This window comes from Daphnia magna, linkage group LG1 (assembly GCF_020631705.1).
Source record: "Daphnia magna isolate NIES linkage group LG1, ASM2063170v1.1, whole genome shotgun sequence".
Taxonomy (NCBI): domain Eukaryota; kingdom Metazoa; phylum Arthropoda; class Branchiopoda; order Diplostraca; family Daphniidae; genus Daphnia; species Daphnia magna.
Genome location: NC_059182.1, coordinates 3,292,953 through 3,311,557, shown reverse-complemented (window position 1 = coordinate 3,311,557; position 18,605 = coordinate 3,292,953). Strand labels below are relative to the sequence as shown.

Here is an 18,605-nt window from a genome sequence, read left to right as displayed (position 1 = left end):
TAAAGATTCATCTCATGGTAATGGTAGATCAAGACTTGTGTTGCCATTGCGTGTTACAATTTAGTTAAAACAGTTCATTATTTCACATATGAAAAGTTTGAAAACGCAGAAACGTTCATCTACCTACATTAACCCCCTGACAGCAACCATGTGCAATCTCGACTTCCACAGGAATCGAACCTCAGACATTTGATATGACACAATTACATCCATCCATTAACCCACAACGGACGATACTAATGAAGATTTGAATTTGAAAGCCTATCGACGTCTGCACAGTAAACAAGGTTATTCAGTAATACCTAATATTCTAAAAAACATCATAGGTAGCTTAATGGTATAGCATCGGAGTGGCATGCTAATGGTCTTGGGTTCAATCCCCAGCTCAAGTTCAAGTTACTTACTTACAAATAAATATAAATTGAATTAAATATCAAAAGCTTTTATTGTCCCTCCATCCACCCACAAGTCCACCACTTTGTTTACAACACAACACAATACAACATAATATACAATACATACACAAATACAACTAACCCGTTGGCTGCCACGCCACTACATACTACGCTAGCTACATCGCCATCAGAAAGATCGCGACCAAGGGGGACTTGTCCGAAGACAAGTCCGGGCTGACACGATGATGGAAGCCATTACGGGAATGCACACCCCAGGCAACCATCACCGCATCGACAAGGGGGGAAGTTCCTAATGGTGCATTGCCTCGACGATCGACTTTGAGCCACACGGCTTGTGCAACTGTCCCACCCATGGCATATAGACCATTGGGTAGAACAGCGCTGCCGGACCCTAACAAGCTAAAAAAAAAAGGGGATCAAAGTGGGTGGCAGCCAACGGGTTAATTAGCACTACACATTACACACACATTACACAAAACAATGATACCACGATGACGGGGCGACCACGAGGCGATGACGGGGCGACCACGATGCGACGACGGCGTGACGGGCGAGCTGAAGGGGAGACCACGAGGCGGCGACGGGGTGACGGGCGAGGTGAAGAGGCGGCGACGGGGTGACGGGCGAGGTGAAGAAGCGGCGACGGGGTGACGGGCGAGGTGAAGAGGCGGCGACGGGGTGACGGGCGAGGTGAAGAGGCGGCGACGGGGTGACGGGCGAGGTGAAGAGGCGGCGACGGGGTGACGGGCGAGGTGAAGAAGCGGCGACGGGCAAAGCAATGACGGGCGAGGTGAAGAAGGGGCTTTTTTTACTTACGCCCGTTGTCCGATGACTGGAAAAATTTTAAGGCCGGCAATTTTTTGGATGACGTAGGGTTGGCATTCCTATGATAAGATATAAAAATTTTAAAAAGCAATACTAGAGAAGAAAGAAACTTAAAATACCAAGGAGTAGTAGTCGTGAGGTTCACATCTATGTTTGTTGCCCGTCAGAGTAGAAATGAAAAGAACACTGACGAGCTGGTGGTTGATAATTGTTGGCAATACAATAGAGAAGAATATGCTGCATTTTTCATATTGGAACTTACACGAGATGGTGAGTGGGCCAAGAATGATTTTCCTTCAGAGCCAGCATACTTTACACTTTTAGTTAATGAGCTAGAAAAAAATGCAGAAGCATGCAAACATTGACATCGAATGCCAAAATATAAGTCTAATACCTTATCCCCCAACAAAATTCATGCCACTTCACCAGCTCAGTGGAAATGGCAAGACGATTGCAGGTCAGTATCCTTTGCAATTTTAGTTTCACGAGCCAGTACTTAAAAACAGAATCATGGCAATTGGATTTTGATTGCCAAAATTTCAGTACAATACCTCTCAATGAGCAATAGAAAAGCATGGTGGAATCCATAAGTAATAAGTTGCCAACAGTTTTTGGATTTGGCAGCGGACATAGCTGATAACAAAATTACCTGTTACACAAAATAATCCATTGATATGCTTCACTTGAAAAACACTTAATAGTCGATAACAAACCATTAGATTTCATGGAACTTTCAATTGGAATATAATACAATTAACAAATATTGGGAAACGAGTTTCACTAGTCACACATAGCTTAATACCATAACAAGTATAGGGATGCAGCAGCGCCATCTTGTTTTCTAATTTATAAAAAAAAAAAAATGAAAGTTCAAAAAAGAATTGCTCAACTTTTTCTTGCGAGAACTGTATTGATGTGAACTCTTTAACTCTAATTCTAGAATGGTACATATTAAAATGACATCAATGCAAGAAGTCCTTGAACAAAATGATAAAACTTACAATAGATAAATTCTCCATTGAGCACACTTTGATGTGAAATTTAAGTAAATTGGGGATCCAATAGAACATTGACAAATAGCACATCTTGTAAGAATTTCTTGAAGGGTTATTTCAACAAAAAAAATGTTCGGTTACAAACTCTAAATATCTAGTTTCATTGAGAAATGAATCCTTTCCATGTTTTTGAATTAACATCACCAGAAGGCTGCACGAAGATATACATTTCAACGAAAAATAAGTTACAATTCATTCACAAAGTAATAAATTATATAATAAACAATGGTATGTACAGATTTGAGTTCACAGCAAATCACACCCGAGATTTACAACTCCATTTGTGGAGAGGATTTATTCTATTTAATGGTAGGAATTACCAAAACCCATTAAACATTCAAACAACTTCAAACTGGAAGCTTATTCTGGAACATGTATAACAATATTAACTGGTGAACTAAAGTAGAATGACATTAATATGTTGTGCGAGTAGAAGTAGTATATGCTTAATAATCCTGAGAACTGGCTGTTGGTTGGAAATGCAAAAACCAACAATTTTCACCACATTCCAAGCATATTTATGATTGTAATGATGAGTTTTTCCAGAAAGAAACCAAAAGAGTCCTTGTTTTCCAAAAGTATGTTAACATTACCTTATTCTAAGCCCATCTGCAACAGCTGAAATTTCGTGTAAGCAACCAACTCGTCCACCACACTCCAAGAAACTGGCACAGCCCAAAGAGATGGGCATGGGCATTGTTGTACAAAAAGGACTATGACATCAATTTTTCAGTCTGTTGTATCGATTTTGTTGAGTAATATTATTGTTTTTAGACAGGTATACCAACCAAACCCTTGCACGTTGCACATGAAATATGTCGACAATAATCGACCACCTAAGTCTGGCTTGAATAAGGACTGAAGGGGAGAAGCAAAGGGCCTGACGTCTCCTAAAATGGGCGATACTTTTATCTAATCGACCACATATATTTCCAGCAGTTTTACCACAAAAGCGATTAAAGTTTTAAAATCCCATTGGTAACAAAGAGAAAACCGAAAAGAAGAAAACAATAAAACTTCAATATGTGACTAAGCTAACACTAAGACGCAGAAGCCTACGAGATATATGCTTAAGAGATAAGTTCATTAAGAGTTCTGATTTTTGCTGGAACGGTTCCTAAAAAATTAGCAAAATAATCCACCACAAAGAGAAAACTATGCAGTCCGTGAAGTTCAATTTTTCATTACCGTTTGCTATTGGGTTTAGTGTCCAGGCCAAAATGTAACTTATAGAAGCTTCATCAGTTCGGGCCGGATTATTTTGCCCAATTCATTTCGTGGAATTTTCTCAATGAAGCGGAGCCCACCACGTAATTTTTCTTCGTCCATAACTTTATCTGGAAAAACACCACAAATAAACCATCCCAATAACCTAGGTAAAATTGAAACCCACCGTTTACATAAACCATCAATTCGTCAGTCGAAACTTCTTTCCTTTCAGATAAGACCACGAAAGCCAACGGCCGTTCCCCATCCTCATCATGAGGTAAGCCCACGACTGCCGCATCTTCGACAGCAGGATGACTTACTATATTACTTTCAATGTTACTTGGTAATATCTGTTATTGGCAAAAGTAAATGTTTACTTTTTATCAACAAAACAAAACAGTCAATTATCTTTTTTACGTTGAGATTGCGAAATTTGATTAGTTCTTTGTAGCGTCCAACAATAAAAACTTGTTCATTTTCATCGTAGTATCCTTTATCCCCCGTATGAGCCCATCCTTCTCTGAGGAAATTGGCAGTTTCCTATGGAGCGCAGACATTACATGATTACTAGCTGGAAAAAAAAATTTTCATTATAATGTCATACTTCTGGCTTGTTGAGGTACCCTGTGAGCATAAATGGAGTTTGCACACAGATTTCTCCCACTTGATTTGGGCCAAGTTTATCACCAGTATCTGGATTAATCACCTTAAGTATTGCATAAATAATAAATGCTTTGCCATTGGTTTACATGTACAAATCAAATACCTTAAGTTTGCAAAACATGTGTACTGTTCCCACTGAGCCAAAAACATGCCCTTCAGTTTTGAAAATTATTAGTCATATTAATAACTAATTGTTTAAAAAATTGGATTTCAATCTTTTGCTTACTTGTGATTGCTTTAGATTTGTCCAGTCCAACCATTTCGGCCATAGTTGGTAGGCGCTGACGACATACCAGTCCAACTTCACTCATTCCATATACCTTAATTGCAAATCAATACAAAAATAAGTTAGCCTCAATATCTTATTAACTAGATAAAATTTGGAAATTTTTTTACGTTATTGAGTACGAGCAAATTTGGAAGCTTGTAGAAAATCTCGCGTTCATATTTGGGGTTTAACAGGGATCCTACTACAGAGACAATCTTGACACTTGACAGATCATATTGCTTCAAATGGGGGTACTTGCAAACCCAAGCAATGTGAGCTGGAAACATGTTGACTGCTGGAGGCTTCCATTGAATAACAAACAATCACTATCATTCCATAGAACATTAACAAAGTGACAATCAATACCTTAACAGAATCAATGGCTGATAGCAAATTTTCTTCGCTAAAGTTTGATATGCAGTACAGTTCAAAGTGGCATGTTGTTGATCCAATGGCTGTGCTGAGTCCTCCAGTGTTGTTCATATTATTGACAAAAAGAATCTTAGTTTTACTTGCCATTCTGGGAGCACTTAATCATTTTTGAAAAATCTGATTAGTTAACATTTCTTTATTGGATGGAATTTCATAATTCACCTGTAGGGCAAAAGCCATCCAACGACCGTTCGGTGGGAGAGCACGAGGCATTTCGCTGTACCAGTTGTGCCACTCGTATAAGCCAACCACGCCGCCGAGTTAGGGTCAATATCGTCGAGATTTTCCGGGCATTCTGTTTACACGGCGAGTGTTAGTTGGAACTTGGAAGAATTACAGTAAACATAATTGAATTTTTAGTTGAAGTAAGAAGGTGAATAGAAATTGCACTAACGTCTCTACGCATTTCACCTTTTCCAGTCGAATCTTAAATATAAAAAATAATACCCTATCGACGGTTTAAGGTACTAACAGCTGCCCTATTGCTAATAGATGGCGAATACGATAAAGTTCTTTTTTTTTAGTATATAAATGAATGGTACTTTACCGTCTCCAGCATCTTTTAATAATTCATCAAACTGAGTGCAGCCAGCCACTGCTTCATTCCCAATCAAGAATACGTTTCTTACGAAATCTAGCCGCTTAGCAACTTCGACGATTCGACCAGCCCGAGCATAATCAGTCAACACAAACTTGCTACCGATTTCCTCAATGCGTGCCTCGATGGCATCTATTAATGGTAAAAAGACCTAGGGGAACAACCAATGGCAACTCTCAATATCAATATCCACGTTTACCTCGAGGTAAGTTGACACTGAGACAGGCCTGGGTGCCTCCAGCACGCCATACAGCCATCGACATTAGTGGAAGTTCAATATCATTACAACCGATAAGAACTACATTGTCACCAGTTTTTAGGCCTCTTTTTCGTAATGCTGAAGCCACTGACCTGAGGCTGCTCATCAGTTGACTGTAGCTCATCGATTTACCTGTTGAAACATCTGTCTGAAAGTTAGCAAAATAACGTTAATTTGCATTTCCGTAAGCTAAGTTTGATGATTAAGCCTTACAATCCATTTTCCATCTCCATAATTAGCAATATTCTTCTGAATCACTGTTTCCAAATAGATGCCCAATGGAAGATGCGGGTGCTGGAGGTTGGGGTCGCTAGGTGTTCCCTCACCGACGAGTTCCCTGTTGATAATTGTCATTTTCAATAAAGTAACAACAAAACGACTGACTACAAAAGATGTTGTCTAGGAACTGCAACAGTTTTCCCAAAAGTAGCAAGAAAAAAGACGCACGTTCTACGTTTCCTTTCTTATAGAGCTGGGACCATCAGTGCCTGATAAAGACTTTCGAAACGTGTCAGTCCTAGAAAAACAAATAATCTAAGCAATTCGTTGGCCTTTCCTTCCCTGAAGAACAACGTTAGAAAACATCTTTTAAGCACGTGGTGCTATCTAATCAAACAAAATTCATCATCCAAATTAAACCCCGAAATGTCTGCCGTATGGCATGTGCTAGATTCCGTGTTTTGAACCTAGATGGCGAAGTATGACGCTTTTCGGAAGATGTAAGCGAAAAGGAGAATGAAAGAATAGACTCAAAAATAATGAATTGATTACTACAATCAGTGCCGTTAAGGCGAAACAATCGTCATCTCTAACGACATTTCTTACCTCCTCGGCAAGCGAAGCAGCCAAAGTGGAGTCAAGGGTCCAGGACTGGGCAGGAGTAGATTCCAGGCGGATGAAAATTGGTGGCAAGGTCAAGCGACTTCCGATTTGGGTTTTTTAGTACTAGGGGCCCTCACTCCGTTCAGGAAGTTCCCGATAGGGTACGGCCTGGTCGCCAATTCGCCATAATATCTCGGAAAACGTTTGCTCTTCCGACAAAACAGACTCCGTATACATGTCCTATGAGGCGTGCGCTAATCATCAACGCCTTCATCCCGCCTTCCCACTTTTGTCAAAATCGGCCAAAAATGACATCTCTTGAAATTCTCCAAAAATCAGACGGTATAATCGAAATTGAACGCTGATTTCGATTTAGTAATTGGTTTTCTCGTTAAACCAGCCGTTTCAAAAATTAACGAAACAGTGCTGTTAGCGCAACAACTTCATTTAGGGTTTTTAAGGATTAAATCAAAAACTATAAGACCAATAGGAAAATAAACCTGATTTTCGTGATTTTCATTCAATTTTGATTCGAATTCATGTATTTTAAGCAAAATTTGAAATTTGGCCAAAAATGAAAAAGTGGGAAGGGTATAGCCTTCCCACTTTTGCCAAAATCTACCAAAAACGACATCTCTTGAAATTCTCCAAAAATCACACGGAATAATCGAAATTGAACGCTGATTTCGATTAAGTGATTGGTTTTCTCGTTAAACCAGCCGTTTCAAAAATTAACGAAACAGTGCTGTTAGCGCAACAACTTAATTTAGGGTTTTTAAGGATTAAATCAAAACTATAAGACCAATAGGAAAATAAACCTGATTTTCGTGATTTTCATTCAATTTTGATTCGAATTTATGTATTTTAAGCAAAATTTGAAATTTGGCCAAAAATGAAAAAGTGGGAAGGGTATAGCCTTCCCACTTTTGTCAAAATCTACCAAAAACGACATCTCTTGAAATTCTCCAAAAATCACACGGAATAATCGAAATTGAACGCTGATTTCGATTTAGTTATTGGTTTTCTCGTTAAACCAGCCGTTTCAAAAATTAACGAAACAGTACTGTTAGCGCAACAACTTAATTTAGGGTTTTTAAGGATTAAATCAAAAACTATAAGACCAATAGGAAAATAAACCTGATTTTCGTGATTTTCATTCAATTTTGATTCGAATTCATGTATTTTAAGCAAAATTTGAAATTTGGCCAAAAATGAAAAAGTGGGAAGGGTATAGCCTTCCCACTTTTGCCAAAATCTACCAAAAACGACATCTCTTGAAATTCTCCAAAAATCACACGGAATAATCGAAATTGAACGCTGATTTCGATTTAGTTATTGGTTTTCTCGTTAAACCAGCCGTTTCAAAAATTAACGTAACAGTGCTGTTAGCGCAACAACTTAATTTAGGGTTTTTAAGGATTAAATCAAAAACTATCTGACCAATAGGAAAATAAACCTGATTTTCGTGATTTTTATTCAATTTTGATTCGAATTCATGTATTTTAAGCAAAATTTGAAATTTGGCCAAAAATGAAAAAGTGGGAAGGGTATAGCCTTCCCACTTTTGCCAAAATCTACCAAAAACGACATCTCTTGAAATTCTCCAAAAATCACACGGAATAATCGAAATTGAACGCTGATTTCGATTTAGTTATTGGTTTTCTCGTTAAACCAGCTGTTTCAAAAATTAACGAAACAGTGCTGTTAGCGCAACAACTTAATTAAGGGTTTTTAAGGATTAAATCAAAAACTATAATACCAATAGGAAAATAAACCTGATTTTCGTGATTTTCATTCAATTTTGATTCGAATTCATGTATTTTAAGCAAAATTTGAAATTTGGCCAAAAATGAAAAAGTGGGAAGGGTATAGCCTTCCCACTTTTGCCAAAATCTACCAAAAACGACATCTCTTGAAATTCTCCAAAAATCAAACGGAATAATCGAAATTGAACGCTGATTTCGATTTAGTTATTGGTTTTCTCGTTAAACCAGCCGTTTCAAAAATTAACGAAACAGTGCTGTTAGCGCAACAACTTAATTAAGGGTTTTTAAGGATTAAATCAAAAACTATAAGACCAATAGGAAAATAAACCTGATTTTCGTGATTTTCATTCAATTTTGATTCGAATTCATGTATTTTAAGCAAAATTTGAAATTTGGCCAAAAATGAAAAAGTGGGAAGGGTATAGCCTTCCCACTTTTGCCAAAATCTACCAAAAACGACATCTCTTGAAATTCTCCAAAAATCACACGGAATAATCGAAATTGAACGCTGATTTCGATTTAGTTATTGGTTTTCTCGTTAAACCAGCCGTTTCAAAAATTAACGAAACAGTGCTGTTAGCGCAACAACTTAATTTAGGGTTTTTAAGGATTAAATCAAAAACTATAAGACCAATAGGAAAATAAACCTGATTTTCGTGATTTTCATTCAATTTTGATTCGAATTCATGTATTTTAAGCAAAATTTGAAATTTGGCCAAAAATGAAAAAGTGGGAAGGCTATACCCTTCCCACTTTTGTCAAAATCTACCAAAAACGACATCTCTTGAAATTCTCCAAAAATCACACGGAATAATCGAAATTGAATGCTGATTTCGATTTAGTTATTGGTTTTCTCGTTAAACCAGCCGTTTCAAAAATTAACGAAACAGTGCTGTTAGCGCAACAACTTAATTAAGGGTTTTTAAGGATTAAATCAAAAACTATAAGACCAATAGGAAAATAAACCTGATTTTCGTGATTTTCATTCAATTTTGATTCGAATTCATGTATTTTAAGCAAAATTTGAAATTTGGCCAAAAATGAAAAAGTGGGAAGGGTATAGCCTTCCCACTTTTGCCAAAATCTACCAAAAACGACATCTCTTGAAATTCTCCAAAAATCACACGGAATAATCGAAATTGAACGCTGATTTCGATTTAGTTATTGGTTTTCTCGTTAAACCAGCCGTTTCAAAAATTAACGAAACAGTGCTGTTAGCGCAACAACTTAATTTAGGGTTTTTAAGGATTAAATCAAAAACTATAAGACCAATAGGAAAATAAACCTGATTTTCGTGATTTTCATTCAATTTTGATTCGAATTCATGTATTTTAAGCAAAATTTGAAATTTGGCCAAAAATGAAAAAGTGGGAAGGGTATACCCTTCCCACTTTTGTCAAAATCTACCAAAAACGACATCTCTTGAAATTCTCCAAAAATCACACGGAATAATCGAAATTGAACGCTGATTTCGATTTAGTTATTGGTTTTCTCGTTAAACCAGCCGTTTCAAAAATTAACGAAACAGTGCTGTTAGCGCAACAACTTAATTAAGGGTTTTTAAGGATTAAATCAAAAACTATAAGACCAATAGGAAAATAAACCTGATTTTCGTGATTTTCATTCAATTTTGATTCGAATTCATGTATTTTAAGCAAAATTTGAAATTTGGCCAAAAATGAAAAAGTGGGAAGGGTATAGCCTTCCCACTTTTGCCAAAATCTACCAAAAACGACATCTCTTGAAATTCTCCAAAAATCACACGGAATAATCGAAATTGAACGCTGATTTCGATTTAGTTATTGGTTTTCTCGTTAAACCAGCCGTTTCAAAAATTAACGAAACAGTGCTGTTAGCGCAACAACTTAATTAAGGGTTTTTAAGGATTAAATCAAAAACTATAAGACCAATAGGAAAATAAACCTGATTTTCGTGATTTTCATTCAATTTTGATTCGAATTCATGTATTTTAAGCAAAATTTGAAATTTGGCAAAAAAGAAAAAGTGAAGGGAAGGGTATAGCCTTCCCACTTTTGTCAAAATCTACCAAAAACGACATCTCTTGAAATTCTCCAAAAATCACACGGAATAATCGAAATTGAACGCTGATTTCGATTTAGTTATTGGTTTTCTCGTTAAACCAGCCGTTTCAAAAATTAACGAAACAGTGCTGTTAGCGCAACAACTTAATTTAGGGTTTTTAAGGATTAAATCAAAAACTATAAGACCAATAGGAAAATAAACCTGATTTTCGTGATTTTCATTCAATTATGATTCGAATTCATGTATTTTAAGCAAAATTTGAAATTTGGCCAAAAATGAAAAAGTGGGAAGGGTATAGCCTTCCCACTTTTGTCAAAATCTACCAAAAACGACATCTCTTGAAATTCTCCAAAAATCACACGGAATAATCGAAATTGAACGCTGATTTCGATTTAGTTATTGGTTTTCTCGTTAAACCAGCTGTTTTAAAAATTAACGAAACAGTGCTGTTAGCGCAACAACTTAATTTAGGGTTTTTAAGGATTAAATCAAAAACTATAAGACCAATAGGAAAATAAACCTGATTTTCGTGATTTTCATTCAATTTTGATTCGAATTCATGTATTTTAAGCAAAATTTGAAATTTGGCCAAAAATGAAAAAGTGGGAAGGGTATAGCCTTCCCACTTTTGTCAAAATCTACCAAAAACGACATCTCTTGAAATTCTCCAAAAATCACACGGAATAATCGAAATTGAACGCTGATTTCGATTTAGTTATTGGTTTTCTCGTTAAACCAGCCGTTTCAAAAATTAACGAAACAGTGCTGTTAGCGCAACAACTTCATTTAGGGTTTTTAAGGATTAAATCAAAAACTATCTGACCAATAGGAAAATAAACCTGATTTTCGTGATTTTCATTCAATTTTGATTCGAATTCATGTATTTTAAGCAAAATTTGAAATTTGGCCAAAAATGAAAAAGTGGGAAGGGTATAGCCTTCCCACTTTTGTCAAAATCTACCAAAAACGACATCTCTTGAAATTCTCCAAAAATCACACGGAATAATCGAAATTGAACGCTGATTTCGATTTAGTTATTGGTTTTCTCGTTAAACCAGCCGTTTCAAAAATTAACGAAACAGTGCTGTTAGCGCAACAACTTAATTTAGGGTTTTTAAGGATTAAATCAAAAACTATAAGACCAATAGGAAAATAAACCTGATTTTCGTGATTTTCATTCAATTTTGATTCGAATTCATGTATTTTAAGCAAAATTTGAAATTTGGCCAAAAATGAAAAAGTGGGAAGGGATATAGCCTTCCCACTTTTGCCAAAATCTACCAAAAACGACATCTCTTGAAATTCTCCAAAAATCACACGGAATAATCGAAATTAAACGCTGATTTCGATTTAGTTATTGGTTTTCTCGTTAAACCAGCTGTTTTAAAAATTAACGAAACAGTGCTGTTAGCGCAACAACTTAATTTAGGGTTTTTAAGGATTAAATCAAAAACTATAAGACCAATAGGAAAAAAACCTGATTTTCGTGATTTTCATTCAATTTTGATTCGAATTCATGTATTTTAAGCAAAATTTGAAATTTGGCCAAAAATGAAAAAGTGGGAAGGGTGTAGCCTTCGCACTTTTGTCAAAATCTACCAAAAACGACATCTCTTGAAATTCTCCAAAAATCACACGGAATAATCGAAATTGAACGCTGATTTCGATTTAGTTATTGGTTTTCTCGTTAAACCAGCCGTTTCAAAAATTAACGAAACAGTGCTGTTAGCGCAACAACTTAATTTAGGGTTTTAAAGGATTAAATCAAAAACTATAAGACCAATAGGAAAATAAACCTGATTTTCGTGATTTTCATTCAATTTTGATTCGAATTCATGTATTTTAAGCAAAATTTGAAATTTGGCCAAAAATGAAAAAGTGGGAAGGGTATAGCCTTCCCACTTTTGTCAAAATCTACCAAAAACGACATCTCTTGAAATTCTCCAAAAATCACACGGAATAATCGAAATTGAACGCTGATTTCGATTTAGTTATTGGTTTTCTCGTTAAACCAGCCGTTTTAAAAATTAACGAAACAGTGCTGTTAGCGCAACAACTTAATTTAGGGTTTTTAAGGATTAAATCAAAAACTATAAGACCAATAGGAAAATAAACCTGATTTTCGTGATTTTCATTCAATTTTGATTCGAATTCATGTATTTTAAGCAAAATTTGAAATTTGGCCAAAAATGAAAAAGTGGGAAGGGTATAGCCTTCCCACTTTTGTCAAAATCTACCAAAAACGACATCTCTTGAAATTCTCCAAAAATCACACGGAATAATCGAAATTGAACGCTGATTTCGATTTAGTTATTGGTTTTCTCGTTAAACCAGCCGTTTCAAAAATTAACGAAACAGTGCTGTTAGCGCAACAACTTAATTTAGGGTTTTTAAGGATTAAATCAAAAACTATAAGACCAATAGGAAAATAAACCTGATTTTCGTGATTTTCATTCAATTTTGATTCGAATTCATGTATTTTAAGCAAAATTTGAAATTTGGCCAAAAATGAAAAAGTGGGAAGGGTATAGCCTTCCCACTTTTGTCAAAATCTACCAAAAACGACATCACTTGAAATTCTCCAAAAATCACACGGAATAATCGAAATTGAACGCTGATTTCGATTTAGTTATTGGTTTTCTCGTTAAACCAGCCGTTTCAAAAATTAACGAAACAGTGCTGTTAGCGCAACAACTTAATTTAGGGTTTTTAAGGATTAAATCAAAAACTATAAGACCAATAGGAAAATAAACCTGATTTTCGTGATTTTCATTCAATTTTGATTCGAATTCATGTATTTTAAGCAAAATTTGAAATTTGGCCAAAAATGAAAAAGTGGGAAGGGTATAGCCTTCCCACTTTTGTCAAAATCTACCAAAAACGACATCACTTGAAATTCTCCAAAAATCACACGGAATAATCGAAATTGAACGCTGATTTCGATTTAGTTATTGGTTTTCTCGTTAAACCAGCCGTTTCAAAAATTAACGAAACAGTGCTGTTAGCGCAACAACTTAATTTAGGGTTTTTAAGGATTAAATCAAAAACTATAAGACCAATAGGAAAATAAACCTGATTTTCGTGATTTTCATTCAATTTTGATTCGAATTCATGTATTTTAAGCAAAATTTGAAATTTGGCCAAAAATGAAAAAGTGGGAAGGGTATAGCCTTCCCACTTTTGTCAAAATCTACCAAAAACGACATCACTTGAAATTCTCCAAAAATCACACGGAATAATCGAAATTGAACGCTGATTTCGATTTAGTTATTGGTTTTCTCGTTAAACCAGCCGTTTCAAAAATTAACGAAACAGTGCTGTTAGCGCAACAACTTAATTTAGGGTTTTTAAGGATTAAATCAAAAACTATAAGACCAATAGGAAAATAAACCTGATTTTCGTGATTTTCATTCAATTTTGATTCGAATTCATGTATTTTAAGCAAAATTTGAAATTTGGCCAAAAATGAAAAAGTGGGAAGGGTATAGCCTTCCCACTTTTGTCAAAATCTACCAAAAACGACATCTCTTGAAATTCTCCAAAAATCACACGGAATAATCGAAATTGAACGCTGATTTCGATTTAGTTATTGGTTTTCTCGTTAAACCAGCCGTTTCAAAAATTAACGAAACAGTGCTGTTAGCGCAACAACTTAATTTAGGGTTTTTAAGGATTAAATCAAAAACTATAAGACCAATAGGAAAATAAACCTGATTTTCGTGATTTTCATTCAATTTTGATTCGAATTCATGTATTTTAAGCAAAATTTGAAATTTGGCCAAAAATGAAAAAGTGGGAAGGGTATAGCCTTCCCACTTTTGTCAAAATCTACCAAAAACGACATCTCTTGAAATTCTCCAAAAATCACACGGAATAATCGAAATTGAACGCTGATTTCGATTTAGTTATTGGTTTTCTCGTTAAACCAGCCGTTTCAAAAATTAACGAAACAGTGCTGTTAGCGCAACAACTTAATTTAGGGTTTTTAAGGATTAAATCAAAAACTATAAGACCAATAGGAAAATAAACCTGATTTTCGTGATTTTCATTCAATTTTGATTCGAATTCATGTATTTTAAGCAAAATTTGAAATTTGGCCAAAAATGAAAAAGTGGGAAGGGTATAGCCTTCCCACTTTTGTCAAAATCTACCAAAAACGACATCTCTTGAAATTCTCCAAAAATCACACGGAATAATCGAAATTGAACGCTGATTTCGATTTAGTTATTGGTTTTCTCGTTAAACCAGCCGTTTCAAAAATTAACGAAACAGTGCTGTTAGCGCAACAACTTAATTTAGGGTTTTTAAGGATTAAATCAAAAACTATAAGACCAATAGGAAAATAAACCTGATTTTCGTGATTTTCATTCAATTTTGATTCGAATTCATGTATTTTAAGCAAAATTTGAAATTTGGCCAAAAATGAAAAAGTGGGAAGGGTATAGCCTTCCCACTTTTGTCAAAATCTACCAAAAACGACATCTCTTGAAATTCTCCAAAAATCACACGGAATAATCGAAATTGAACGCTGATTTCGATTTAGTTATTGGTTTTCTCGTTAAACCAGCCGTTTCAAAAATTAACGAAACAGTGCTGTTAGCGCAACAACTTAATTTAGGGTTTTTAAGGATTAAATCAAAAACTATAAGACCAATAGGAAAATAAACCTGATTTTCGTGATTTTCATTCAATTTTGATTCGAATTCATGTATTTTAAGCAAAATTTGAAATTTGGCCAAAAATGAAAAAGTGGGAAGGGTATTTCCGCCCCCTTTTGGTCAAAATCTACCAAAAACGACATCTCTTGAAATTCTCCAAAAATCACACGGAATAATCGAAATTGAACGCTGATTTCGATTTAGTTATTGGTTTTCTCGTTAAACCAGCCGTTTCAAAAATTAACGAAACAGTGCTGTTAGCGCAACAACTTAATTTAGGGTTTTTAAGGATTAAATCAAAAACTATAAGACCAATAGGAAAATAAACCTGATTTTCGTGATTTTCATTCAATTTTGATTCGAATTCATGTATTTTAAGCAAAATTTGAAATTTGGCCAAAAATGAAAAAGTGGGAAGGGTATAGCCTTCCCACTTTTGTCAAAATCTACCAAAAACGACATCTCTTGAAATTCTCCAAAAATCACACGGAATAATCGAAATTGAACGCTGATTTCGATTTAGTTATTGGTTTTCTCGTTAAACCAGCCGTTTCAAAAATTAACGAAACAGTGCTGTTAGCGCAACAACTTAATTTAGGGTTTTTAAGGATTAAATCAAAAACTATAAGACCAATAGGAAAATAAACCTGATTTTCGTGATTTTCATTCAATTTTGATTCGAATTCATGTATTTTAAGCAAAATTTGAAATTTGGAGGAAAAAGAAAAAGTGGGAAGGGTATAGCCTTCCCACTTTTGTCAAAATCTACCAAAAACGACATCACTTGAAATTCTCCAAAAATCACACGGAATAATCGAAATTGAACGCTGATTTCGATTTAGTTATTGGTTTTCTCGTTAAACCAGCCGTTTCAAAAATTAACGAAACAGTGCTGTTAGCGCAACAACTTAATTTAGGGTTTTTAAGGATTAAATCAAAAACTATAAGACCAATAGGAAAATAAACCTGATTTTCGTGATTTTCATTCAATTTTGATTCGAATTCATGTATTTTAAGCAAAATTTGAAATTTGGCCAAAAATGAAAAAGTGGGAAGGGTATAGCCTTCCCACTTTTGTCAAAATCTACCAAAAACGACATCTCTTGAAATTCTCCAAAAATCACACGGAATAATCGAAATTGAACGCTGATTTCGATTTAGTTATTGGTTTTCTCGTTAAACCAGCCGTTTCAAAAATTAACGAAACAGTGCTGTTAGCGCAACAACTATTTAGGGTTTTTAAGGATTAAATCAAAAACTATAAACCAAAGAAAATAAACCATTTTCGTGATTTTCATTCAATTTTGATTCGAATTCATGTATTTTAAAAAAAAAAACTAAATCAAAATTGATTAATGTTTTCTGTTAAACCAGCCGTTTCAAAAATTAACGAAACAGTGCTGTTAGCGCAACAACTTAATTTAGGGTTTTTAAGGATTAAATCAAAAACTATAAGACCAATAGGAAAATAAACCTGATTTTCGTGATTTTCATTCAATTTTGATTCGAATTCATGTATTTTAAGCAAAATTTGAAATTTGGCCAAAAATGAAAAAGTGGGAAGGGTATAGCCTTCCCACTTTTGTCAAAATCTACCAAAAACGACATCACTTGAAATTCTCCAAAAATCACACGGAATAATCGAAATTGAACGCTGATTTCGATTTAGTTATTGGTTTTCTCGTTAAACCAGCCGTTTCAAAAATTAACGAAACAGTGCTGTTAGCGCAACAACTTAATTTAGGGTTTTTAAGGATTAAATCAAAAACTATAAGACCAATAGGAAAATAAGCCTGATTTTCGTGATTTTCATTCAATTTTGATTCGAATTCATGTATTTTAAGCAAAATTTGAAATTTGGCCAAAAATGAAAAAGTGGGAAGGGTATAGCCTTCCCACTTTTGTCAAAATCTACCAAAAACGACATCTCTTGAAATTCTCCAAAAATCACACGGATTAATCGAAATTGAACGCTGAGTTCGATTTAGTTATTGGTTTTCTCGTTAAACCAGCCGTTTCAAAAATTAACGAAACAGTGCTGTTAGCGCAACAACTTAATTTAGGGTTTTTAAGGATTAAATCAAAAACTGTAAGACCAATAGGAAAATAAACCTGATTTTCGTGATTTTCATTCAATTTTGATTCGAATTCATGTATTTTAAGCAAAATTTGAAATTTGGCCAAAAATGAAAAAGTGGGAAGGGTATAGCCTTCCCACTTTTGTCAAAATCTACCAAAAACGACATCACTTGAAATTCTCCAAAAATCACACGGAATAATCGAAATTGAACGCTGATTTCGATTTAGTTATTGGTTTTCTCGTTAAACCAGCCGTTTCAAAAATTAACGAAACAGTGCTGTTAGCGCAACAACTTAATTTAGGGTTTTTAAGGATTAAATCAAAAACTATAAGACCAATAGGAAAATAAACCTGATTTTCGTGATTTTCATTCAATTTTGATTCGAATTCATGTATTTTAAGCAAAATTTGAAATTTGGCCAAAAATGAAAAAGTGGGAAGGGTATAGCCTTCCCACTTTTGTCAAAATCTACCAAAAACGACATCTCTTGAAATTCTCCAAAAATCACACGGAATAATCGAAATTGAACGCTGATTTCGATTTAGTTATTGATTTTCTCGTTAAACCAGCCGTTTCAAAAATTAACGAAACAGTGCTGTTAGCGCAACAACTTAATTTAGGGTTTTTAAGGATTAAATCAAAAACTATAAGACCAATAGGAAAATAAACCTGATTTTCGTGATTTTCATTCAATTTTGATTCGAATTCATGTATTTTAAGCAAAATTTGAAATTTGGCCAAAAATGAAAAAGTGGGAAGGGTATAGCCTTCCCACTTTTGTCAAAATCTACCAAAAACGACATCACTTGAAATTCTCCAAAAATCACACGGAATAATCGAAATTGAACGCTGATTTCGATTTAGTTATTGGTTTTCTCGTTAAACCAGCCGTTTTAAAAATTAACGAAACAGTGCTGTTAGCGCAACAACTTAATTTAGGGTTTTTAAGGATTAAATCAAAAACTATAAGACCAAAAGGAAAATAAACCTGATTTTCGTGATTTTCATTCAATTTTGATTCGAATTCATGTATTTTAAGCAAAATTTGAAATTTGGCCAAAAATGAAAAAGTGGGAAGGGTATAGCCTTCCCACTTTTGTCAAAATCTACCAAAAACGACATCACTTGAAATTCTCCAAAAATCACACGGAATAATCGAAATTGAACGCTGATTTCGATTTAGTTATTGGTTTTCTCGTTAAACCAGCCATTTCAAAAATTAACGAAACAGTGCTGTTAGCGCAACAACTTAATTTAGGGTTTTTAAGGATTAAATCAAAAACTGTAAGACCAATAGGAAAATAAACCTGATTTTCGTGATTTTCATTCAATTTTGATTCGAATTCATGTATTTTAAGCAAAATTTGAAATTTGGCCAAAAATGAAAAAGTGGGAAGGGTATAGCCTTCCCACTTTTGTCAAAATCTACCAAAAACGACATCACTTGAAATTCTCCAAAAATCACACGGAATAATCGAAATTGAACGCTGATTTCGATTTAGTAATTGGT

The 18,605-nt window shown here is 34.6% G+C and overlaps 1 protein-coding gene and 1 long non-coding RNA gene across 7 annotated transcripts; one reads left to right on the top strand and one right to left on the bottom strand.

Moving 5' to 3' along the window:
• Positions 1-426: 426 nt before the first annotated feature.
• Positions 427-6,561, bottom strand: LOC116930147 (4-coumarate--CoA ligase 1). 6 transcript variants are annotated; one of them, XM_045170217.1, is made up of 17 exons: positions 6,551-6,561; positions 5,939-6,062; positions 5,666-5,873; positions 5,416-5,598; positions 5,031-5,163; positions 4,803-4,965; positions 4,565-4,738; positions 4,395-4,488; positions 4,272-4,321; positions 4,110-4,211; positions 3,923-4,045; positions 3,690-3,855; positions 1,955-3,633; positions 1,636-1,890; positions 1,504-1,573; positions 1,361-1,435; positions 427-1,300 (listed from the first exon to the last, which is right to left on the bottom strand). In XM_045170217.1, the coding sequence occupies exons 3-13, from the start codon at positions 5,847-5,849 to the stop codon at positions 3,524-3,526; spliced, it is 1,482 nt and encodes a 493-aa protein (XP_045026152.1). In that variant the 5' UTR covers positions 5,850-5,873; positions 5,939-6,062; positions 6,551-6,561; the 3' UTR covers positions 427-1,300; positions 1,361-1,435; positions 1,504-1,573; positions 1,636-1,890; positions 1,955-3,523. The 6 variants fall into 6 exon arrangements, with proteins under 6 accessions (XP_045026152.1, XP_045026154.1, XP_045026142.1 ...); XM_045170219.1 differs by lacking the exon at positions 6,551-6,561 and adding an exon at positions 6,173-6,178; XM_045170207.1 differs by lacking the exon at positions 6,551-6,561 and having other exon boundaries at positions 1,636-1,736; positions 1,793-1,890; positions 5,939-6,094.
• Positions 5,536-6,535, top strand: LOC116930175. The gene is made up of 3 exons (XR_006643862.1): positions 5,536-5,671; positions 5,780-5,909; positions 5,997-6,535. It is a non-coding gene; the product is annotated as an uncharacterized LOC116930175 (long non-coding RNA).
• Positions 6,562-18,605: the final 12,044 nt, after the last annotated feature.